The 25,313-nt window shown below is 36.8% G+C and overlaps 2 protein-coding genes across 2 annotated transcripts; one reads left to right on the top strand and one right to left on the bottom strand.

The window, feature by feature from the left end:
• Positions 1–6,007: 6,007 nt before the first annotated feature.
• Positions 6,008–6,874, top strand: LOC114539652 (ATP-dependent DNA helicase RRM3-like). The gene has a single exon (XM_028560266.1). The coding sequence runs from the start codon at positions 6,008–6,010 to the stop codon at positions 6,872–6,874; it is 867 nt and encodes a 288-aa protein (XP_028416067.1).
• Positions 6,875–16,651: 9,777 nt separating this feature from the next.
• LOC114539668 lies at positions 16,652–17,581 on the bottom strand. The gene is made up of 4 exons (XM_028560278.1): positions 17,286–17,581; positions 17,071–17,186; positions 16,863–16,945; positions 16,652–16,781 (listed from the first exon to the last, which is right to left on the bottom strand). Exons 1-3 carry the CDS (start codon positions 17,443–17,445, stop codon positions 16,871–16,873), a joined length of 351 nt encoding a protein of 116 aa, XP_028416079.1. The 5' UTR covers positions 17,446–17,581; the 3' UTR covers positions 16,652–16,781; positions 16,863–16,870.
• Positions 17,582–25,313: the final 7,732 nt, after the last annotated feature.

Here is a 25,313-nt window from a genome sequence, read left to right as displayed (position 1 = left end):
GGGTCATATTGCCGGAAGTGACGTCATTGGCTTGGTTGAATCAAAACAACAGTGTTTTTTGTTTAAAAATTTGACTCGCTCACTAGCTTCGAAAAGGTTTGTAGCTTTTTATTGTTATGATGGAAGATATACACAAAAATCAAATAGAAGAAGTGTTGCCGTACCAGTATGAACCAGAAGTTGGGGCAGTAACAGGCCATTTAAGCGCTGAAAGCAGTTCCGAACAAGACAGCGAGTTGTCTTCGTCTGACAAAGAAGTCGATCACGAGTTTGCAAGGGTAAATGCTTGGCTCCTTCAAACTCCTAGTTGGTGTAAATGCGGACATTGCACTATATCGAACAAGCCTATTGAGTGTTTTTGTTGCCATTAGATTACTGTACAGTTTCGTACGTGAAGCTATGGTTACTCTTCAGATCTAAAATGTTTGAATTCACTAAGAACATACTTGTTTAAATCTAAAATACTTAGGTGTTTATATAGACAATAGATTAAACTGGATGCACCAAATAAAACATGTTAAATCAAAGATTGCTAAAAATTCAGGAATTTTAAAAAAACTTAGATACTACACTGATCTAAAGATGCTGAAACAACTATATTATACTTTAATATATCCTTATCTTAATTATGGCTTAATGAGTTGGGGTAATACATATCCAACTGCTCTAAATAAACTGCGATCTTGTCAGAATGCATGTATAAGAAACATTTTTTTTGTTTATAAGAGAGAAAATGTTACACCATATTATAATGTTTTAAATATTCTGAAACTTGATAATATGTTCAAACTGAAAATTGGTATATTTACATACGAGATTATTAATGATCAATGTAATATTCCTATTGTTGCTGCGGAAGCGAGCGAGCCTGAAGCGAGCGAGCAACGCAGCAGATTCTAATTTGTGTAGATGGGGATTTTTATCTCAAAACATTCTAGCGCAGTGCATTGTGGTCATGTGCAATCAGAAATGCACAGATAGCTAAGTTTCCCTAGTGTTTCCAAATAAAGGCGATCGGAAATGCGCAGATAGCTATTTTCACTGGTATTTCCAAATAAATATTTTTAAAATCAGGTCCCATATCCATTTTGCGTATATTTCGAATTTGGACGTTGTATTATTATTCACGTGGAAGCACAGGTATTGAGACGCCTTGGGCAGTCCAGCATGCGATCTTTGTTCTTTTTGCGACATCCTTCAATAGTGAGTGTGGTAAATTTCTCGTGCAAAGCTTCTTTGGTTTTGAAAGATTTTTGTAAAGATAATTTTTTGTTCTTTTGCTAATTTATAGTTACAATCGCATTTATTTCATTGTTTCTTTGTTATTTACTGTCGATTAACTGGTTTTTGTTATATGTATGTCAGGTATTCTATCAAGTGGTGTTGCGTTGACTCGTTCTCGGTTGTCTTCCCACTGTACACAGAGCAAAACTACTCTAAACTAAAGGTACTGGTTTTGACCATCATATTTTTAATCTTTCTTTGGTATTTACCATCGATTAATTGGTGTTCTTTGTAGTATAATTTCTCAGTAGTATTTATAGTAATATTTTCCATACAACGCGGTCTTTGTATTTCCATATCATGCGGTGTTGACAGTGTGCCAACGGTTTATAAATAGCTTAGAGCAAAATCTGTGTGAAGTAAAGGTACAGGTTTTGTTGGTTTTTATTTGTGTCTAGTTTAGCCTAGTGTATTAAATTATATTCTGCTCTGTTAACACGCCGTTTTGTTAACACGCCTCGTGTTCCATTGCTTGTCAGCCTTGCTTGACGCGACATTGCGTCGCCCAAGGAATCATCCTTAACTGTAATTGTAGCATTTTTGTAATAGCGCCTTTCGAATATCTGTATTTTGAGGTGATATATTTTACATTTAACATATTTATATTGCTCCTGTCTCGGCGTCCTGTCACGCCTCGTGTTTCGGCGTCCTGTTACGCCTCGTGTTTCGGCGTGCTGTCATGCCTTGTGTTTCAATAATTGAGTTGGCATTTCATATGCCTCGTTTAAAAAAATAGTTGATGATGTTTTAGTGCTCAATTGAGTAAAGTGTTTTCTGTAAAAAGAGATATTTGTGATACAGAGTATACAACAAAAGTAATATGGCTCGTCCGTATGCTTTTGTAGCGATTGATGAAAATGCGCAAAGGCTCATATGTTCTTTAGTTGATTTACCACTAATTGTGCCGTTTAGACCAACAGTTCCGAAGTTCTTAAATGAACCAATTATACTACACAGAATAATGGGTGATGGGAACTGTCTATTAGAGCACTTTCATATGTCATTACAGGGCGACAGGTTTACCATCATGTAATAAAACACAAAGTATTAGATCACATGAGGTCCATAGAGAACTTGTTACTGCCACATATGGGCATGTCCCTAAATGATTATCTTCAATCTAGTGGAATGCATCAAGAAAGAGTCTGGGGTACAGACATTGAAATATTTGCTGCTTTATCATTGCTAAGCACAGACATTTATGTATATACTAATGTTGGTACTCATTTAACATGGAATAGATTCTCTCAATCAATGCTTAATAATTTGCCTCCGCAAAATCAATGTTCCATTTACATTCAACATACTGGGGGTGTACATTATGATGTTGTTCTTGATGTAAGTTTAGGTACCTGTGAGTTATCTTGTTCTGATATGCACACAAATATTAAAAAACCTCAATATTTAAAAGGTCAGTCTGTAAAAAGAAAGCACTCTTATGATTTTGATACAGTAGGTGAAGGTGATTTGTCTAATAATTCAAACCCAGATCAATTTAATGGTGATATTAAAGAAAACAGTAAAACCTTTAAGCAACCCAAATGTTGTGAGGTAACAAAAGATTTTTCAGAGAATTCTAAGTCAAATGTTCAAATGTCAAATGCTAAGAGAAAGCGTTCTTCTGATTTTTATACAATAAAGTCAAACTCAGGTCAATTAAATGGTGGTAAGTCAAACCAAGATCAATTAAATGGTGGCATTAAAGAGATTAGTGAAGCCTCAAAGGAACCCAAATGTTCTGAGATAAGAACAGATTTTTCAAAGAATTTCAAGCCAAATGTTGATAAATTCCATAAGTCAATGCAATACTTTATAATTCAATGTTGTGTATGTTGTGAGGCATGGCATCTGACAACCAAACCAAGATCTTCTAATACCAATACTTACATCTGTCGTCGCTGTAATATTGATAAACAAATTCCGAAAAAGTTTTCTTCTGACAATGGTATAATACCTTCTGTTCTGCCAAATGAACTAGAGGATTTAACTCAAATTGAAGAAATGCTTATTGCTAGAGCACTTCCCATTATGAGGGTTTATGTAAAGCCTGGTGGTCAAAGAGGATATTCTGGTCATTGCATAAATTTACCCCAAAAGGTGTCTGAGATAGCCCAATCACTTCCACGATGTCCAAGTAATATTCCAGTTATTGTTGTTACAATGAAAGGAAAGGATAACACAATGAAAGATGTTATAGTAAAGAAAAAAAAGGTTGAGCAGGCTTTATATTGGTTGATAAGACACAATCCACTATATAGTAATGTCTGTATTGATTTGGATACATTAGAAACTTTACCTGATGATGGAATTCCTTCCAATATCCAGAGAATAGAAACACTGCGGGACCCAGATGGAATTGATAGTAATAATGACACTGACACAATAACCAGTGGGGATGAAGTTTATAATGGTGAAATAGATACAAATAGCTTTTTACCACAGCCTAAAAATGACTATCTAGAAAGTGATGCTATAAAAAGTAGTCTCAACGCCACCAAAATAAACAGGCCAACAATTGATGACCAACCATTAAATGAGTATACAACACCATTTCTTGCTACTCTTGCTTTTCCAACACTTTTCCCTGATGGTAATGGTGATCCAACAAATCCATGTTTGCCAAGAGACATTCCTTTTGCCAAACGTATTCAGCATTTAATTAAATATTCGGAAAAAATCAATGGTGAGTGGATATATAGGTTTGCTAGTCATCCCAGATTCTCCTATTGGGCTCTTAATATGATACAAAGGAAACAAGCTCTTCAACAAAATGCTGTATTTTTAAAACAAAATCCTGATGAATCATATCTTACATTAGATGAGTTACGTGAAATGGCTTGTAGTGACAAATCATCTTCTTTCATGTCTAAACTTTCTAGATATGTAGCAAATATCACTGGTAGCTCAGCGTATTGGTATAAAATAAGAGAAGATTTAAAAGCAATTATTTTAGCAAAAGGTGCACCAACATTTTCTTTTACATTTTCTTTTGCTGATCTTCAATGGCCTGAGTTACATTCCCTTTTTTCGACAAATGTTGATAGCTTGAGTGTGGAAGATAGGCGAAAAAATGTTATTAATAATCCTCACTTAGTTGACTGGTTTTTTACTAAACGGTTAGAATAATTTCTAAAGCACTGGCTATATGACACAATGAATGCTGAGTGGCATTGGTACGGATATGAATTTCAAGCTCGAGGTAGTATCCATTGCCATGGCACTGCAAAATTAAAATCTGATCCAGGTCTTTGTAAACTAACAGAGATAGCTCTTAAGGGTTTCATAGCAGAAAAACAGAAAAAATGTCTAGATACATGTCACATTCCTCTTTCAGTAGAATTTGATGAAGGACAAAAAGCAGCGAAGGTTATTTGCAATTATGTAGACACACCAATCAATACATGGAATCCCTGTCCACCTGAGTTTGAACAATGGACAAAACCATTGGTTCATCCTTGTACAAAAAAACACAAAAATATTCCAAACTCTGAACGGAATAATGATTATTCAAATCTAGTAAACACTGTTCAACGCCATACTCATTGTAGCACAAAATATTGTCTAAGACATGAGCCAAACAAAGAAGGGCTCTATTGTAGATTCAAATACCCGTTTGATTGTTGTAGTAAAACTAGACTTGAGTTTCAACAAATGCATACAAAGGACAAAAGTGTACAGTACAAAGCAAGTATAGTTACTTGAAGAAATGACCCTAGATTAAATAACCATCAGAGAATTCAACTTGAGGGATGGAGAGCAAATTGTGATATCCAAGTCATACTTGATTATCATGCATGTGTAGAATATTTGTGTAAATATGCTGCAAAAGGTGAATCCAGGTTGAACGTGTTGAAAAAAGCATTTAACTCAGTTGTGCATAACCTAAACTCTTGTACAAGTCCCTTGAAGGCAATGAAAAAAATCATGATAAAAACACTAGGAGAAAGAGATTTCAGTGCCCAGGAGACAATGTACCTACTCCTTTCATTAAAATTGTATAGTTCATCATTTGACGTTTTGCCTGTGAATTTAAATGGATCTCATCTTGTTAAGACAAATCAGAAACAAACAGATAATCGATGTACAAATGATTCATTGTTAGATAAATATGCAAACCGTTCAATTTTTCAGGACGAGTTCCCACATGTAATGAAAATAAGTTTTGTTGAATTTGTAACAATGTACAAGACTGTAAAAAATAAGCTTGTAAAACGGTCACCAAATGTGATTCCACGTTTCTTTCCTTGTTACTCTTCAAATCCAAAAGAAATTAATTATCCACTATATTGCAAATACCAGCTTTTGAAGTATAAGCCATGGAGAAACTCGCAAAATGATGCATGGGATAACCAGGAACATTCAGACACAACTTTTGTAAATTCGTGGCTCAACTTTTTAAATTCTCCATTTGCAAACCAGCATGTGCCAGATTGGGAAAAACAATTGCAAAATGTGTTAGATAATGTTATGCAACAAAAGAATGAATTATTTGAAAAAAATGAAAGCTCTGATCAAGAAGAATGGATGATTCTTTCTAATTATCATAAACTTAATGAAACTCCCCATACCAACAGCAATACATCATGTGATTGGCATTTAGATTCTGCAAGGTACACACCCCAGCAAATTGGTGAAATGCCAAAATGGGTCAAAGTAAAAGAGTGACTATGCTATTTCCTTAAGTGAATGCGACAACAAAGTTGATACAAGTACATTTACTGAAATGCAACAGCGGGGATATAACATTATTGTAAATCATTATAACAATGTCGAATCTAAAGAACCACTTTTGCTTATTATTATTGGTGAAGGGGGAACAGGAAAAAGTTTCCTTATTAATGCTCTAAGAAAATATTTAAAGCAGAAATGTATTGTGACTGCTACAACTGGCAAGGCATCATTTAACATAAATGGCATAACCATTCACTCATTTTTGAAATTGCCAAAGCCTGGATTGCAAAAAGATTTGTTGCCAGTTGACTATATTGTAATAGATGAATATTCTATGCTTGGTCAAACTACAATGGGATGGATTGATAGACGTTGTAGACAAGCTACTGGATTACAGGATAAGTTGTTTGGTGGAAAATCCGTAATTTTAATTGGCGATCCTGCCCAACTTCCTCCCGTTGGCGACAAGCCATTGTATCATAGTAAACCATCTAATTCAATCGCTGAACAGGGTTTTCTAGCATATAAAATGTTTAACAATGTAGTTATATTAGATGTTAACCAGAGGATAAGGGGTAGTCAACATGATCAAACGTTATTTAAAGGCATCTTATCACGACTTCGAAATGGAGAATTAAGTTGTAATGACTGGAAACAGCTCCTTACTAGACAGCCAACAGTTTTATCTAATCTAAATAAATTTATTGATGCTACTAGACTGTATTACAGCAATGAAGAAGTTGCAAAATATAATTATGATCGCCTAATGCAGTTAGAAACTCCTATTGCAGAGATTTGTGCGAGACACTCTGGTGCCAATGCAAAAAGTGTCAGTGCTCAGGAAATGTTTGGCTTCCAAATAAGTGAAGCTATTCTCTTGCAAACGTACATTTTAACAAATTTTGCCACTGGTTTCTAACTAGCATTAGCATCATGATTGATTGTAAAAAAAGAATATTACATAAAAAGCGGGGAACAGAATCTGGCAAGGAAAAGTTCCGTCTGCATGTTGAAAGTAGCCTACTTTTATTCAATTTAGCTCGAATTCTAATGCATGAGGTTAGCCCGGCCTGCATTGAAGTTCGCCCGGCCTCTATTGAATTTAGGCCGCGTTCTATTTAAGTTTGTCCGACCTCTATTCAAGTTAGCCCGGCCTCTGTTGAAATTAGTCTGGCTTCTATAGAATTTAGCTCGGCTTTTACACGACTCAGTCCGCGGCTTCTATTTCAATTAGCCTTGCTTTTATCAAATTTGAATAGTTCTGATGCCTCTCTCCATCCTATTTTATTTCATATTGCTTTTTTCCGGGGTTTTCTAATATATTTAAAATTGGAAATTAAATATAAGCCAGGCTAAAAATAAATACAAGGGTAAATTCAATAGAAGCTGGGCTATAACTTCAATGGATGTCGGCCTAACTTTAATATAAACCCGGCTAAGTTCAATAGTTTCCTGGCTAACTTCATGCAAGATATATAGCATGCTAGAAAAAAAATGTTTCCTTATTTCAAGATGTATATCATTTTAATTTAATTTACACGTGAAGTTATTCTGTTTTTAATAATACAGATAATCTAAGGAAGAATATGATATTCTTGTAGCCTTAAATAATTTACATCTTGCACACGAACTGGTTTACACAAACTTCGGCAAGTGCATGGTGCCTATAGGTAGCATAAGCGTATAAACATGAAATGTTGAAAATGAACATCAAGTAAAATGGAATATATTCTGGCATATCGGTTTCTATTGAACTTTTAACACAGTTTGTATGGAGGTTAGCCCGGTCTCTGTTGAATTTAGCCCGGCTTTTATTACCGGCGTCTATCGGATATTACACGCGAGATTCTATTTCCCTTTCACCTTTTTTTAAGGGTTACTATTGCCAAAGTAAGTAAGGTAATATTAAATCATGGTAAAATAATCATATCGGTAGTTCACAACAAATTTACGTTCATTACGTTTTCACGCAATAATTATGCTAAGTTAATGGCGACATCCACAGCGTTTTACGATCAGATCACCGCGCGCCGTTGATGGAATTTCTTTCTTTTCTGCCTCCCCAACGAGATGATGAGATTTTTCGGCAGCTTGGTCTTTTATAACTGCCAGTCTTTGTTTCGTCCGTACAATTGGGCAGCCATCATACATGATACGACAACCTAGGAACTTGCGAGCGCTGAATAGGTAATATTCCACGTCGACAAACTTTAACACGAACTTCTCCACATCGAATACCTCGCGAAGGCGACCGGTGATCAACATCCACGCATCAATGTACGGATCTGGTTTCATGTCAAAATCCTTTTCCTTTCTCTTGGCCGCATCGCGTCGTGCTTCGAATGCGAGTGTTGGTATTTGAGGCAAGTGCTCTGTTGGAAACCTAATGGGAAAAAGTTGCGGGACGTAAGGAAGGAAAAGGCGCGAAAATTACATGTTGTTTTAGAAATGCACAGGATGATCTCTAACCAACCTCCACTTGATGTGCTCGTACACTTTGGCCAGGTATACTTGATCATTCTGCACCCATCCATTATCTGGTACGTCTATCCAACCGTTGCTTTCTACTTCCTCCTCTTCTCTTTCTCCTTCTCCTTCTCCTTCTTCGCCTTCTTCGCCTGCTTCTTTACCTGTTTCTTCATCATCATCATCATCATCATCATCATCATTTTCTTCTTTTACTTGTACTTCTACTTCTTCTTCTTCTTCCTCTTCTTCTACACCCTGTATCGTCATCCTCTTCATCGGAATGTTCCTCTTCGTTGCAACCTTTTCTTTTAAACGAGGATCTCTCGCCGTCTTTGTTTGATTTCCTCTCAACAAATGTAAAATCTGCTTCTGACGACGCGGATGAGGTCAGCGGCAAACTTCGGCGTAGGCGTCTAGCATTTTCGAGTCGGCGGTGTTCCTCTTCTCTGACGAAGGAACGATGGACAGCGCAAGAGGGCACAGGCGGAGCGAGTGATTCTGCATCGTTCATTTCTTGCAGGTCCTCCACGGTTATGTTGTTCACAACTGCCGAGTCGAATAGGGATCTAAAGCGAAAGAGAAATATTGCTTATGAAAGTATTCAAACTGTAATGTAGTCATTAGACAGAAATCATGGGATGTTAAACTACACGAGAGCCTATCGCATGCGTTAATCAATTTTACTTGGTTTTAATTCATATATTTAAAAATATATATTCGAAATTTCCATTTCAAAGTCCGTGTAAACTATATATACTCCCCTTTTTTCATATTTGCTTTAATCTTGTCTGCTGGTTTAATAATTATACTTTTATCCTCTATTAACGCTTTCAACGCCAACCACTCCTTCTTGCTAAGATTAAATTTGTGGGTTTTCTTAGGAATAAACTCAAACAATTCTTTCTCAATTTGACTTAAGAACAACTCCAATGACGGACCGCCTTTCAGTGGTGTCCAGGTGGATTTAGGACGAAATGCCGGAATTTCACTGAAGTCCGCGGTTACGTTATCCCTAAAATGCCATCTATTACGCATTCTACGACAAAATTCATTAAAATCCTTTCTTAAATCCCCTTCATCAATCTTAGATGAAGTAGGTACGAACTGTAACCCTCTGCCCAGCACTCTTATCTCAGTGTCACTTAAAATTTTGTGGCTAAGGTTGAAAACGTTTTCGGAGCAAAAGTAACCCATTAAACGCCCATTATTGATTTGTGCTTCCCCTGTACTGACCGTTCTTGATACATTTGCCGTAATATTACCTGAGGTGTTAATTAGACCTGCAGTGCTTATGTTTGCATATGGTGGTTCATTACGTTCTATAGGCCTACCGTTCATGTTATTATCCTCAGTCAATTTCTCCATGCTATTGTTCCACATCGTTGAATTCTTCGTTGTGTTAACCTCATTTCCAGATCGTGTTTTAACTTCTTCTAGGATTTGCTTTTCGTTGATAATATTATCGTCAGTCAGCTCCCCAATGCTATTGTTCAACCTTGTTGAGCTTTCCTCAAGTCCCGATGGTACTTCACTTTGTTCTAGAATTCTCTCTTCCGACACTTCAAACACACATATGTCAGCCATAGGCATAGTTTCCGGATTTAGTTCCCTGTTCTTAGGTGGCATGTCTTCAATTGAATCATCGATGTTTACTTCACTCCGGTCTAATCTCCTGTTTGCTGTTCGAAACTTGCGGTTGTCTGATGATAAGCGTAGAAATGTGAAAAAGTCCAGAATTGCTGTTGGAGACAGGGTTCTCATGAAGAACAGGCGAACAGATCCACTAAGTATTATTCCGGGTAGAGTAACCCAGATACATGGACACGGTGTAACAGCTCGATTTGATGATGAGAAAGTGTTCGTGCGAGACAAGTCACATTTCAAGATCGTACGCGAGACATCGCAGTTTGAGAAAGGAGAACTAGCAGAGACAAGAGACGATTGTGACAAAGTAGTAGATCAGTCAATCAATCCACAATGTGGCAGACAACCTGTTTATGTGACGCGCCGAGGACGTGAAGTTTATCTGCCGGATCGATTCCAAAGTTGAGGAAAGAAAGGGATGTTGTGAGATCATTATTGACATATATTGTAGTTATAGGCGAAACTAATATAAACTCATTATGCGAATTAAACAATTAAGTATTGTTATGTTAATCAAGTAAAAAACCCAAAAAGATTTGCTATATAAACTCGTGTAAATATTCTGCTGTATGTAGTCGACGGAATCTTCTTTAATATATGTATCCACACACACCTGAGTTGTGTTCTGAGTTTATAACATTGGCGACGAGGATTCACTTAAGCAAGTATGCCTCCTAAACCGAGGAAAGCGTTGAAAATTGAAGAATTCGAGCCAGACGAAGACATATTAGAAACCACATGCAAATGGAAACTGTGGAGACGAAGACTTGAAGTTCAAATGAAATACTTCGACATCGTAAAGCCTGAAGACATGAAAGCAGCGTTGTTAGTCCATGGTGGGGATAGAATTCTTTCTATAGACGAGAATGGAGCTGAACCGGAGGGAGATCTTGACGAATACGAGAAGCTTATTGCTAAAATCGAGCATGTATATGTTGCAACAAACACAAGACTTCACGCCAGATTTAGATTCAACAAAGCCGTTCGACAACCGGGCCAATCTATCGCACAGTATGAACTTGAACTTCGACGACTCGCTAAAGAATGCGATTTTCACGGACAGGATGATGAGATGATCCTAGATCGTTTAATATTAACGTGTAAAGATGAAAGCCTACAAGCGAAAGCATTAGAGAATAATTGGTCGCTTGAGAACTTCTTGAAATATGCAACTACAAAGCAAGACGTCGAAGCACAAAGAAACGAAATGAAAATCAAGAGCGAACTTCCCGAATTTGAAGTGCGAAGAGTAGCTAATAAAAGATTCGCGAGAAGGAAATCACAGAAGTTATATTCATTTAGAAATCGCGAAAACCCGAGGAAACTCTCGAATGACGAAAAAGAGAAGAAAGCTTGCACCAAGTGTGGACGTGATAGATCACACCCTATATGCCCAGCTGCCGAGAAAGAATGTTTCAACTGTCGGAAGGTTGGTCATTTCAGTGCACAGTGTTTCTCGAGAAAATTGGACAACAGAAATAAGCAAGTAAAAGCTGCCGAAGCTGCCGGATTGTGTGGTGGTCATGGACGAATGATTCCATACTAGACCGTGTTGCTTCATCTGATTCTGATCCCGAATTTTACAGATGTGTTAGCGAGAAATTGGGTATACGGGCGGTCAAAGGACAAAATGCTAGCAACATTTTATTACCCGTCCATATATTTGGAGTAAAAATCATCGTTGATCCAGATACTGGCGCTGACGTTGATCTAATCTCCGTAAGCGATTTCAAGAAAATTCATGAAGGAAATCCCGATGTTGAGAGGCAGATTAAGAAGCCAAAACAGAAGATCTACGCCCTGAATGGTGAAGAAATTGAAGTTATAGCTACAATTAAAGATGCAAGGATGTCAAACAAGAACGCAGAGACACTCGCCGATCTCTACATTGTTGAAGATTGTATCCATAAACACTCCTTGTTATCCGAAAGAACACTGATGAAACTCGGTATGATTAAATACAGCGCTGAGGGAGAGTTTGTTAAGAAAGTCGATGCGGGCGTAAGTGACGACACTGAACGAAAGTGTAAACCTGAAGAGGAAATACCGCTCAAGAAGAAAGAACTCAGAAACATCCTGCAGAAGCACAAGAAAATGTTCCATGGCATAGGAACACTAAAAGATCCTGAAACAGGTGAACCAATCCTTACCCACATCGAACTGAACCCCGATGCACAACCTGTCATACAAACCCAAGACCCGTGCCACATCATCTCGCAGAAAGAACCAAAAAGAAATTGGATTACTTCGTGGAAGAAGGGATAATGACTTGGACTAAACCTGGAGAACCAATTTCATATGCCAGTCCACTTGTTATCACGCCGAAAGGAGATCATGATGTTCGAATCACTGCAGACTTCCGATTGGCTAACAAAGGAGCATCAAGGACTCGCATCGTGCCTGGTTTACGAATAGACGAGCTGTCTGCGTCCTTTGGCGATTGCAAAGTGTTCTCACATTTGGATATGAATAATGGCTATCATCAAATGAAAGTTGACGAGGAATCCAAGAAATATTTAGTCGTGACCACGCCATGGGGGAATTTGAAGCATGAGACGCTTGCGCAGGGATGGATAACCAGTCAAGATGAATTCGACAGACGAATAAACGAGATTTTAGCGGGAATTCCTTATGTGAAATGTAACCGAGATGATTGTCTAATTGGTGGAAAAAACTGGGACGAGCATAATCGAACACTCGATCTAGTCCTGACGCGTCTGCAAGACCACGGATTGACATTGAGATTAGAGAAGTGTGAATTTGGAAAGGAAGAAGTCGAGTTTTATGGTGTCAGATTTACGGCAGAAGGAATCAAACCATCAGAGAAAAAAGTGAGAGCATTACAAGAATGTGGAGAACCCAACTCAAAAGAAGGAGTAAGAAGTTTTCTGCAAATGGTGGGATATATGTCTCGTTTTCTTTAACTTCGCCCAGATTGCTGCACCGTTGCGACAGTTAACGAAATCAACATCAACTTTTTCCTGGGGACCTAAAGAACAGGAAGCTTTCGAAAGTCTAAAGAACAGTTTGACGGAGCAAACAACCCTTGCCTATTTTGTTCCTGATAGACCAATGAGGATCTACGTCGATGCTGGAAAGAAGACAGAAAAATCTAGCAACGTTCCAGGGGGACTATGTGCCATTCTATGCCAACAAGACGACGAGGGACAATGGAAAATGTGTCATGTGGCCAACCGTGCTTTAACTGATGTTGAAACAAGATACGGACAAACCGAATTAGAAGCTGCTGCGATCAAATTTGCGTGTGCTGATGCCTTCTATAAGTATTTGGTTGGTGCGCCAAAGTTCGAGATTATCACGGATTGTAAACCACTTGTGCATCTCTTTAATAACCCAGCGTCGAAAGCACCGTTACGAATCGAGCGACAGATTCTTGCCATACAAGGTCTAGATTATGTGGTCAAGTACCAAAAGGGAGCTGAAAACATCGCTGATTATGGATCAAGACACCTGACGAAAAATCATAACGATGTTCCCACGGTGAAATCAGTGAACGAGATGGAGGAAGGATTACGAGCAGTAGTCTCTGAAGAAAACGTGTACCTTTCGAAAATCGCGAAAAATGATAGCGACTACCAGTTCCTGAAAGAAGTGATTCAGAATAACCTTTGGAAAAGACATGAAATGATGGAAGAATTGCAAGATTTCTCGGAGTAGCGTCCGACCTATCTGTTGTTGAAGAAATCATCCTGTATAAAGATAAAGTTATTCCCCCTCTCAGTTGTCAAAGAGAATTTGTCCAGAAAGCGCATAAGATTGGGCACTCAGGAGAAACCCGCACACTGAAGCTTCTTCAGGAGAAGATCTGGTTTCCTGGAATTGCCAAACTATGTAAAGAGATTGTACGAAATTGTCAAAGCTGTCAATTCACCCATCATCGCACCTACGACGAACCGCTCCAATCAACACCATTGCCGCCAGGTCCTTGGCATACGATTTCTGTGGATTTCAAGGGACCGTTTAAGGATGGAACTTATGCCCTGGTCGGGTATGATCTCTACAGCCGTTATCCTGTTGTAAGTTACTGCAGATCCACATCGTTTTCATGTGTGAAACCAATCCTGGATTTGTGGTTTTCAACGTTTGGAACAGTGAAAGAATTGAAGTCAGATCGAGGACCTCCGTTCAATGGACATGAATTCAGTGAATATGCTCGTGAGAAGGGATTCATACATAAACCTGTGAAACCTAGACATCCGAGAGGAAATGGTGAAGCAGAGAAATTTATGCAGAACCTGAAGAAGATGGAGCGGATTGCAAAAGTAGAGAAGAAGAAATACCGCAATCTGATTGAAGGAATGTTAAATGCATACCGTGCCACACCGCATCCTGCTACAGGGAGAAGTCCATTCGAGCTCATGTTTGGAAGAAAAATGAGACTTGGTGTATTGCCGGAGATATCAGATGCATTCAAGCACGAATATGATTGTGAAGTCAGAAAGAATGATGCTTCGTATAAACTCAAGTCCAAGAGATATCATGATAAGCGTAGAAATGTGAAAAAGTCCAGAATTGCTGTTGGAGACAGGGTTCTCATGAAGAACAGGCGAACAGATCCACTAAGTATTATTCCGGGTAGAGTAACCCAGATACATGGACACGGTGTAACAGCTCGATTTGATGATGGAAAGTGTTCGTGCGAGACAAGTCACATTTCAAGATCGTACGCGAGACATCGCAGTTTGAGAAAGGAGAACTAGCAGAGACAAGAGACGATTGTGACAAAGTAGTAGATCAGTCAATCAATCCACAATGTGGCAGACAACCTGTTTATGTGACGCGCCGAGGACGTGAAGTTTATCTGCCGGATCGATTCCAAAGTTGAGGAAGAAAGGGATGTTGTGAGATCATTATTGACATATATTGTAGTTATAGGCGAAACTAATATAAACTCATTATGCGAATTAAACAATTAAGTATTGTTATGTTAATCAAGTAAAAAACCCAAAAAGATTTGCTATATAAACTCGTGTAAATATTCTGCTGTATGTAGTCGACGGAATCTTCTTTAATATATGTATCCACACACACCTGAGTTGTGTTCTGAGTTTATAACAATATATATATATATATATATATATATATATATATATATATATATTATATATATATATATATATATATATATATATATATATTATATATATATATATGTTTATATAATGTTTTATATAATGTATATATATATACTATATATCAGATATATATATATCAGATATAAACTAGAAAATTAAATAAATTATGTGATGCTGCATGGACACAAAATTAGCTACTGACATGCATGTACATATAGTCAGACTATATCAAATAAACAGCTGCTAAGATTGTATACGATACCAATTATTCGTAAAGAGTTGCTGACCTTTTTCCTTTTGTCACGTCCCTTCGTTGCTCCTCTCTCCAAGATCTGTATTGGCATGAAAAGGTTATAAGTCAAACCAGGATGAATAAAAGCGGTCTGGATTTGTAGATTACATTAATAAAACCGTATAATCCATACATAGAAGGTTATATTTAAACAAAAATTGTATGTTTTATTTCATTCTTTTGTAATATAGATTTTATTTAATTCTTTAAATTCGTTAATCTTCATTGTGAAACTTACGAGTGTCCAGTTTAGCGAGAGTCTCTTCAGCAAACCATTCCCTTTGTATGTTAACAGCACACAGTTGCTGCCCAGCATGCCCTGCAGAGCAAAATTTAACCAGTCAATCAACACAGCCAATGCCACTGGATTTAATAAAGACCTTAATTGACTCTTCTGTTAGGCCTTGGACCATGTTACCTCCTACAACCTCTTTCACCCAATGCAACATCATCTCCACATTAAATTTTTAGATTAATGCTAGCTTTTTTAGATTCCAATGTTTCTGGAAGGCAACTGCACCCTTGCGCCTGGCCTCGCCTCGTACATCTATGCTTTTACTTTCATAAACAGAATTATACTAAACTAAAATTTATTGGTTCCCTTGTAAAATGTTCATTGTCGTGACAGATAAATTTAAACTTTAACAATGTGCACTGGAAAATAAACCTTTTAGCAGGGAACTTGCTACAGGCCCCTATTAGCTTACGTCTTTTGGATCCATCCTCAATACTGCCAAAGGTTAGAGTATCCTTCACAAAATCAGCGATTCGATTTTGATTGTCCATCCTCAATACTGCCAAAGGTTAGAGTATCCGTTAGAGTATTGTTTTTTGACGGCCCACAGTCTTTTTTTACGATGTCACATTATAATGGTAAAATAACTGCAGACAATTTTTTTACCACTAATTCATACAAGTGCAACAGGTTCACTTTTTCCAGAATCTAAAAGAAAAATATAGCACTAAAGTTAATCACTCCACTCTGTTTTAAAAAAGAAGGCTATGCATGAAATCTTTGGATTTTAAGCAACACAATGGGTGTTTAAGCAACACAATGGGCTGTAATTGGTATACCTTCATTGAACAAAACAACAATGTCTAATTTGCCTCTGCAAAATTTTGTTCTGAATAATTTCTTGGGCTTCTGATAATCATTGTCTTCTTCGCACTTGCACAACTCGCAAAATAGGTGGGATGTCACCATGGTAATGCTTTTTCGCGCATCTACAATCTTTTGGTGCAGATGTTGGGCCTTTATCAACGCCATTCCCTCAAGTCACGGAGATAGCTCCTTGAAATATAATGGTAACCATCGAGACTTGATTCTAGCAAACGAATGTAGATACACTTTGTTAATAAAAGTTTAAGATATACTAGATATGTGTATGCATTTCCCATAAACTCACTTCAACTCCTAACACTTTTCGTTTTTAGTAATGAGCGGGACCGTGTGAAGTTTTAGGGATGATAATAAAGTCGCACTTCCAGCCTAAAAAGGACGGTAATTGAAAAATAAATCGCTTACACATAACTCAATTAATAATATTATATATAAGAAATTAATACATCTTGCGCGTATACAGATATTGCCATAACTTGTTTCTGAGTACTCACAACATTGTATAAATTTACTGTCACGTTCTTCATAACTTTGACATTCAACAAATCGTCCCATCCGAAAGGAATCGTGGTCATAGACTGTCGTTTCTCAATGAATTTACTTGAGCATTCTAAACGTATACAATGCGTTATTTGTTATATAGGCATATACATTTGAGAGCCTGGAACTGGAAGACTGGAAGTACTATCATCCATTTAACCAGACATACCGCTGCTGAACTTGTGGATACCAAATACACTGAAAGCGGCTGCGAGAGCAGTCGTTTTCCCAGATAGGGGTTCGCCCATAAAAACTGGTGTAGGGCACCCACCAAATTCTTGAATGAGTAAATGGTACTTTGCCGCCATTTCACTTGCAGCATGCCCCATTACAACTTGTGGAAAATTGTTTTGAAATAAGTCTTTTTTGGCAAGAATCAGTTGTCTTAAAGCTTCACCATCTTTAAAGTCTAGAAAAAGCGATAAATGTTATTCACGCAGTGTAAAAAACGGGCTAACGTAACACCGTTCATGCATGGCGTTTGCATGAATTGCATGGCTATGAGGTTGGAATATGGCTGGAGGCGAGAGGGCAGGCGGAACATGCACTTATTCCATTTTAAATAGCTATGGGATGAAAAATGCATACATTTATGCGTGTGCATGGTACACATTTCAAGAACGAAATTGATGTTAGAGTAAAGTTACATTTTAAAGTTAAAAGAAGCGAATTTCTTTACGTTTGGGTTCGAAAACCAATCAAACCAACCAGGACCATGCATGAGTAAAGTACAAATGTATGTATAAGCAAATAGAAAGTTCCTCCTACTACGTCAGTTATCTGTGTGAGGGCGGTGTCTTTGCTCATTAGGAATGTCTTATTTTCGAGCGGAATCAATAATCCATTTTCATCCATCTGGACGTCTTTATTGAATACCCAAACTTTTTTATCCTGCTGCTTTCCAATAATCTACATAAAATGGCAGATATAAATCATGAACAAGCGTGATTTGTGCAAAAAATGAGGCCTCTGTACTGGTTTTTTAATTGTTTTTTATTTCATACGAAAAACAATAAGCATAGACAATTTCTAACACCAGGAAAGCTGCAAATTTCTAGTATAGACCACTTGGAGGCATGCACCATTTCGAGGGGCAAAAGTGCTTTCAAAGAGTCAAAATACCAGTTAATTTACCGCATTTTGCCCCCCAAGAAGGCGGCTAGTGAAACTTGTCATGTGTGACATCATGCGGAAGTGATCAAAATTCATTGCTGAATTATGTTATTTATGTATACAATTTGGATTCAGTAAAATGTTTTTACGAATATTTTCACGATTACCTTCACAGGCTGGAAGCGTTTTTTATCGCCTTCAGAATTGATATAATCTTTACACAGGTTAGAAATATATTATAAGCTAAAAATTTGCATTTGTCCTGAGCAAGGGCTGATCGACGATGACTATGTACAATAAAAGTGGATTAATGAAATTCTGCAATACATCATTAAAATACGTTATATATAAAGGATAAAAGCTATGGTGTAATAATGTATAATGTACAACATAGGACTAATTAAAATAATTTAGATTTAATAGAATCCGACTGTCTATTTAAGCTGGGCTTTAGTTCTTTAATGAAATTAATTTCTGCATTTTCAAAGAACCGAGAACCTCCCAAGCAAGTCATCCAAAATCTGTCCATGCGCTTCCTTGGCATGCCTTCCAACAATTGTGGTTTTATGCTCATCAACGCGTTGATATAAGTGTTGGCACATGTATCTGACATAACCAGCATCGCACTGGTCACACACGATACGCAACGCATTGTTGAGACAATAACACCGGTTTTCTTTCACATAACCTGAGCTGCTCACCAACTTTCTTACTGACCAAGACAGGTCTCAGGAGCTTTCCTACTTCGTTAGACAGATCAGACAGCTGCTGCTTGACAACTGTTGCTGATTTCTGATCTTTTAAGGGTAGGCTGATGTTTATACTGTCGCATCTGTCAAACTTACCAGAATGGACGCTATCTTGTAAACCAGGAGTATTGTCTACAGCATCTGCTGTCATAAATTCCAAAATCACGGATTTAACCAACGCCTCGGGGTATTTCAGCTGTACAAACCTTGAAAAAATTCTGCCACATTTCTCTTGAAAGAATTCAAATGATGATGACAATCTCTTGGCACGATATAGCATGGTTTTGATCAGTCCGATCTTGTATCGCTTGTCAACATGACTCTAGTAGTGTAGCAACAGCCCCGTATCTGTAGGCTTTCGATAGTTGCTGGTGGAAATGGAGGTATCTTTCTTTGTCATAAGCATACCAAGGAATGGGAGTTGACCATCCTTCTGAACCTGAAATGCGAGTGACGGGCGAGCGTCATTCAGCGTTTGATGGAATAAATTTGCTGTACCAATGTCAGTAGAAAGGTTGAAAGTGTCCTCAATGTAGCGACTATAATCTTCTGGCATTTTCCCATCTCTCTCCAATTTACCTTCGATTTTACACATTATAGCATTGGCCATAAATGGACCCAAGGGTGAGCCCATAGGCACACCATCCACCTGCTGATATAATTGACCATCGAACTGGAAGAGCTGGTCTTTGGTTGCAATTTCAAGCAATTCGGTTAACTTTTTCTTAGTCAAGTTAAGATTGTATGTTTCATTAAACCAGTTGCCTTTAAATGCCTCTTCGACAATGTATTCAATGGTTTCATCAACTGGTACGTTGGTAAACAAGGCTGTTACATCGTACAATACTATGACATCGTAAGCATATACTTGCTTTTGATTAATCCGATCAGCAAACTGAAAAATGTCGTCGATGACATATTTGCTTCTTGTCAACAGCTTCAGTTTCTTGTCTAGCCATTTGGCAAGCTTGTAGTCATAGGTATTAGTTGCGGACGCATTTCCAAAGTTACTTTATGTGTCTTTGGCAGGCCATAAAGATGTGCAAGTCTTGAACCATGAGGGGACAGGTTGTCGGCAACTCCCTTGGGTAGGATCTTCTTAATTGTAGATGCATCAATTTTTTCTCTTTGAAGTAGAGGGTGATATTGTCTCAACAATGTGTTGTGTATCGTTTTAAGTGTGACCAGTGCAATGCTGGTTATGTCAGATACAGGTGCCGACACTTATATCAACATGTTGATGAGCATAAAACCACAATTGTTGGAAGGCATGCCAAGGAAGCGCATGGACAGATTTTGGATGACTTGCTTGGGAGGTTCTCGGTTCTTCGAAAATGCAGAAACAAGTTTGACTGTCTGGTTTTCGAAATGCTTTTCATTAAAAACTAAAGCCCAGCTTAAATGGACAGTCGGATTCTATTAAATCTAAATTATTTTAATTAGTCCTATGTTGTACATTATACATTATTACACCATAGCTTTTATCCTTTATATATAATGTATTTTAATGATGTATTGCAGAATTTTATTAATCCACTTTTATTGTACATAGTCTTGGTCGATTATAAATATATTGGGGCAAGAAGGTTTCTTTTGATTGTGCTATCCACAACGCTGGAAATTTTGTAAGAGAGTTGATTATTTCAGAATGATTCCCCAATTCGCGATTTGATGGATAAATTTGGCTAAAAAAGAGTAAAAAAGCTGTTTTACATCAATTGAAAATAGCAGACTAATGAAAAAAATAAAATTAAAAAATTTTCAGAAATTTTTATGAAGCATACCCAAAATGATTCAACCCCCTTGGCATTGGAAATGATTCCATATAATTTATCTATCTTTCAGTTTGGTTACACAGGGATCGGGCATAGACAAATGTCTATTGTGCAGTTGTACGCAAAAGCTTGCACAAAAGTGGAGAAAATAGACTTGGCTCTGGTCAACATGAAATGCAACATCGTGAGTTGACTAATGAAAAACGATGCTCGCACCCAAATGAGATGAGGGATGATATTGAAGTCATTGGACATGTTCCAAAATTAATGGCAATCTGGCAGACAGAGTTTCTTAAACGAGCAACAAACTCTGATGAAGCAGTGATCAGAGGCAAGCGAGTAAATAGAGATGGAGGTTATGGGTTGGAATTTCCATGCAAATTTCATTTTACAGGTAGAATTTTCGATCAGTTGGCTAAGGGAAAAACTCAAAAAGGAAGGATTTGACGCAAAATAAAAGCAGGAAATAATATTTCGCATTTCTATGCTCTTTACACTGACACTTTTCTACTGACAATGCTTTTGAGGTGTAAAGTGGCATGTGTTATAACAAGTTTTAGGCATTATATTACAAATAAAGTAAATATCGGGACTTCGATATGTGGCCATTTCATAGAGGGTGGCCGCTTAATGGAGGGCCACTTAATAGAGGTTGTACCATATTTTAAGACAATGTAGGTATTATATACTGTAGTATAATATATCCTAGGCTAAGGCAGCAAGCTCTATATATATATATACGGTTTCTATAAAAAAAATTTGAATCCAACTTTGACAAGCTGCTGTGTATAAAATACTAAAGTAAACGATATAATTTTTATGTGGCAACAAAGATTAGTTTATTTAGTTTACGATTATACCGTTCTTATATCGACACGATCAAAACTGGCCGAGTTATCGTCTTTTAAAAATTGTTGTTTGAAATCAAATTTTTCCGCTGATGGGAATTTGAAATGAGACCCCCAGACAAAAGAAAATGCAAATCTAATTAATGAAGGCATTGTGTTCTTCAAACTTCAATCTTGAACATTGAATAAGCAGAATTCTTGCAATAAATTTGCATTTTAGTTTTCAGTAATGATTAGATTTTAAAGCCATTTGGGACTAATTTTCAATAAAACAAAGGTCCAGTTCCCATCGGCAGAAAATTGTGATTTTTATGAACTTTTTTTGTCGCACCAGTACTTTTTTCATTTTTCAACTAAATTACACGTACAATGTGTCATTTGAAAGAGAAATAAATTAACTTAACAATGGTGTAAAAATCAACCAAATTTGTCATATATATTTTGCATTATTACACGCAAAATTTCAATTCGAATTTTTTTTATACACTCTGTATATAGAAGTTGCCTACCTTAGCCCAGTGAGCTTTATATATATATATATATATAAAGTTATATACAATATTGAGGTCTACACATGCAAATAATCTGAAAAAGGCAAAAATATGTCAATTTATCCCTAAAACAAAGATAAAATAACAACAGAAATTAAATCTAAGATATTTTTATTATATACTGACTATATTTTATATTGAAAAAAAGTTATGGTGGCGAGAAAAATGCGAAGAGTTTTTGAAGTTGGGCGGGAAGATATACTGAGTATATAAGCTGAATTAATTTTGTTTTTTGACACACTAGAAAACTGACAATTTTCGCAAATACAGTGAAAATAACATAGTCATTGTATCAGCTTCAAATAATGCACTTACTTGGACGAGTTTACAATCCCTGGATCCAGAGGGTCGACTACAGCAAGCACAACGCTCAAAATATATCCTATAACATTTCCATGACCATCACCAACATAGCCAACAGCATCCAAGGAAAAGTTAGTGACTTCCTCAAAGCCACCAGGCTTTTCAAATCCTAACACATTTCCATCACTGTTTTTTGTTAATTTATTCGGATTAACTTCCACTGACAATTGGGAATCTACAAAGCAAGTTTCCGATGACATTTTCTTATGGTTTGCGTAAAAACAACAAACAAGTGCCAAGTTGCAAACTGCCAAGGTGGAGAGAATGAGAAGGGAAAAAATACTATTATACCATTTGTCAAAGTTTGGTGCTCGCAGTGTTTCATTGGTCGAGAGTGAATCACATGAGATGATGCGTTATTTCATGGGAAATAACAACTTTAATCACATGATGCACACATGGACATCTGACGTTTGGTTGACATTCGGCGAAGTTGACCATTGCAGCGTAAGCGCGCAAATTTTGTTTTTGACAACCGTTGAAAATGGAAAGATTTGCAAACAATACTACCAAAGAAATCGTACTCGGCTTCACCTCATGAAATATCGAAATGTTTCCTTCAGTCGCAGTAAATAAGTGTCAAATATACAATGCTTCCACTTCAAAATTTTTATGCCGCGACCACTGAGCTATATAATAATTCCTGGAGGACCGGTTCCAGTCAAAAAAGTGAAGCAAGAAACATGGCGGATTTTTTGTGCTGACGCCAGATATGGGCCCAACTGGCCATGGCAATGACCACTGACATGGCTCAATATTGAGCCCACACCAGTGATTTTTTCCCCCGGTTACTTTTTGTCAGTAAACGTGTTGGATTCGTTGTTTTGTGAATGACTGAACGTGTGTTTTACTTTTATGTTTTATAAACAATCCTGCCGCAACGGACATTAAGCAAATACTAAAATCACAGGGAATTGGAACAATTTTGAAGCTAAAGATGTATTTACAAAGTTTTCTATAATATTTTGTGAAGATATTTTCATTATTTTGATTGTATTTGATGGTGCAAATCTTTGAGATGTAACTGCTGAGATTGTTTTCGATCAGTAAAGAAACAATGTTGTTCATCTAGTAGTAGGCAAGAAATTTATTTAAGAATTGTTAGAAAGACACATTGCTTATAAGCCTTAATACCTGATCACAGATGAAAAACAAAAGCACAGTATAAATCCATTTGAAAACATGCGAAAATCTGTCGTTTACTTTTGATTGTCGTGTACTTCCCGATTCTCTAAATAGTTTTTGTTTTTATTGGCCTTGTCAAAGAAATCTAAAAACGACTAAAGTGGTAATGATATTTGAATCGATCTTGGGCTAGCTTGGGTGACCAGGTATATAAATATGGTTTTTCCATCATATTATGTATTTAAGTATTTCAGTTAATTATTAACTTAATCTAAACTAAAACTGTAGTCAGTTAGTTGCTAGCTTATGCCATATGCTTCGCCTGATGCCCCTCTGGGCAAGTCAAGTAAAGGAATACACATGGTATACAAGACATGTCCTTGTCTAGGTTTAAATCAGGTGAATCCCTCATAGTCCTCAAAAGGCCAATGCATTTTTCCCTTGCTTCATATTGTGAACTTCCAGGGTAACTAAATATAATAAACATGTGTTGTATGTGGGGTTTGTTGAGTACTTTTGTTTGGCTACAATGCACCAATCCTAGTATTTCACAACATATTATTTGTCTCCACCAAATTATGTTCTATGCAGAAGCATTTCTGTATTTTGAGTCATTTTCATTATCACATTTTGCAGAACCATGCAATCTCTGATGAACTAGCTGTGTTGCTAATGTGTTTGAAAAGAAAGGTATCACAAAATACTGATGGATTATTTTATTAGGAACTTTAACATTAACTTTTAGAAATTTAATTTTAAAATTATTAACAATTATATAATACATGCATCTTGTAAAAATAGTGAAAAACAGCAATAATTTATTTTGCAACATTGAATGTGCACTCTTGGCAATTTTTTAAAACGTATGTCAGGCCAAGACGTTCAGCCTGACAGTTTCTTGCCAGGTGGCCCACTTTTCCACACTTGAAGCATTTTTTTCTACAAAATACATACAACAATTACTGTAACTGGCTTTTATTTTATATCTAATAAATACTAGTATTAGTCATGCAATAGTTTGTGACTTTTCCTATTGGTTGCAAGATATAAGACTTTGTTCATCAGTGGAAGAGTTGTTATATGGTATAACAGCATAATATTTCTTACTTTTGTGGTGATCTCTGTTAAATTCTGAAATAAATAATATTTTAATTGTAATTAATAAGAGCAAATACATATGACAGGTGAAATGTTTCCTATTTCCCCTCAATACTTGTGCTTTGCTATCAAAAAACTTTGAAAACAATACTTCTTCTGCACATGGCAGCTTTATGGCCCCTTTGGCCACAGTTGTAACATTTTCCTAAATAAAAATAATTATGGTCAATATAATTTTATTCCTGATGATTTGTTATAAGGAAGCAATAAATTTTAAATGGTTTACCTTGGAATTGTCATCTTTCTTTATCATCTGTGTGAAAGATATTTTTTGAAAATTTTTTATATATGACAGGACAAAACACCTTAATCATAACAATGCTTTTTTTTAAGCCTTCAATGATATATAGGAAAGTTGGCATGTTTTTTATACATGGCTGTAGCTCTGCGGGCTATATGCTTAGAAACAAAGATAGATACAGGCATACTCTAGCTATGATATATTTTATCAAAAACCGGTCCAAACTTATTATGAGTACATGTCTTAAAAATTCATACTATTTTGGCGATTTCCT

This window comes from Dendronephthya gigantea, unplaced genomic scaffold, assembly GCF_004324835.1.
Source record: "Dendronephthya gigantea isolate DGI-Jeju-01 unplaced genomic scaffold, DenGig_1.0 000211F, whole genome shotgun sequence".
NCBI lineage: Eukaryota > Metazoa > Cnidaria > Anthozoa > Malacalcyonacea > Nephtheidae > Dendronephthya > Dendronephthya gigantea.
Note: the sequence above shows the minus strand (reverse complement) of the source record. Positions and strands in the feature narration are given on the sequence as shown.

Excerpts from the sequence above, each read along its gene's own strand:
- LOC114539668 (XM_028560278.1), bottom strand. The coding sequence starts at position 17,445 with ATGGGGCATGCTGCAAGTGAAATGGCGGCAAAGTACCATTTACTCATT. Across the intron at positions 17,187-17,285 it reads TATCCACAAGTTCAGCAGCG|AATGCTCAAGTAAATTCATT; the intron begins GTATGTCTGGTT and ends GTATACGTTTAG. Across the intron at positions 16,946-17,070 it reads CAGTAAATTTATACAATGTT|GCTGGAAGTGCGACTTTATT; the intron begins GTGAGTACTCAG and ends CGTCCTTTTTAG.
- LOC114539652 (XM_028560266.1), top strand. The coding sequence starts at position 6,008 with ATGCAACAGCGGGGATATAACATTATTGTAAATCATTATAACAATGTC.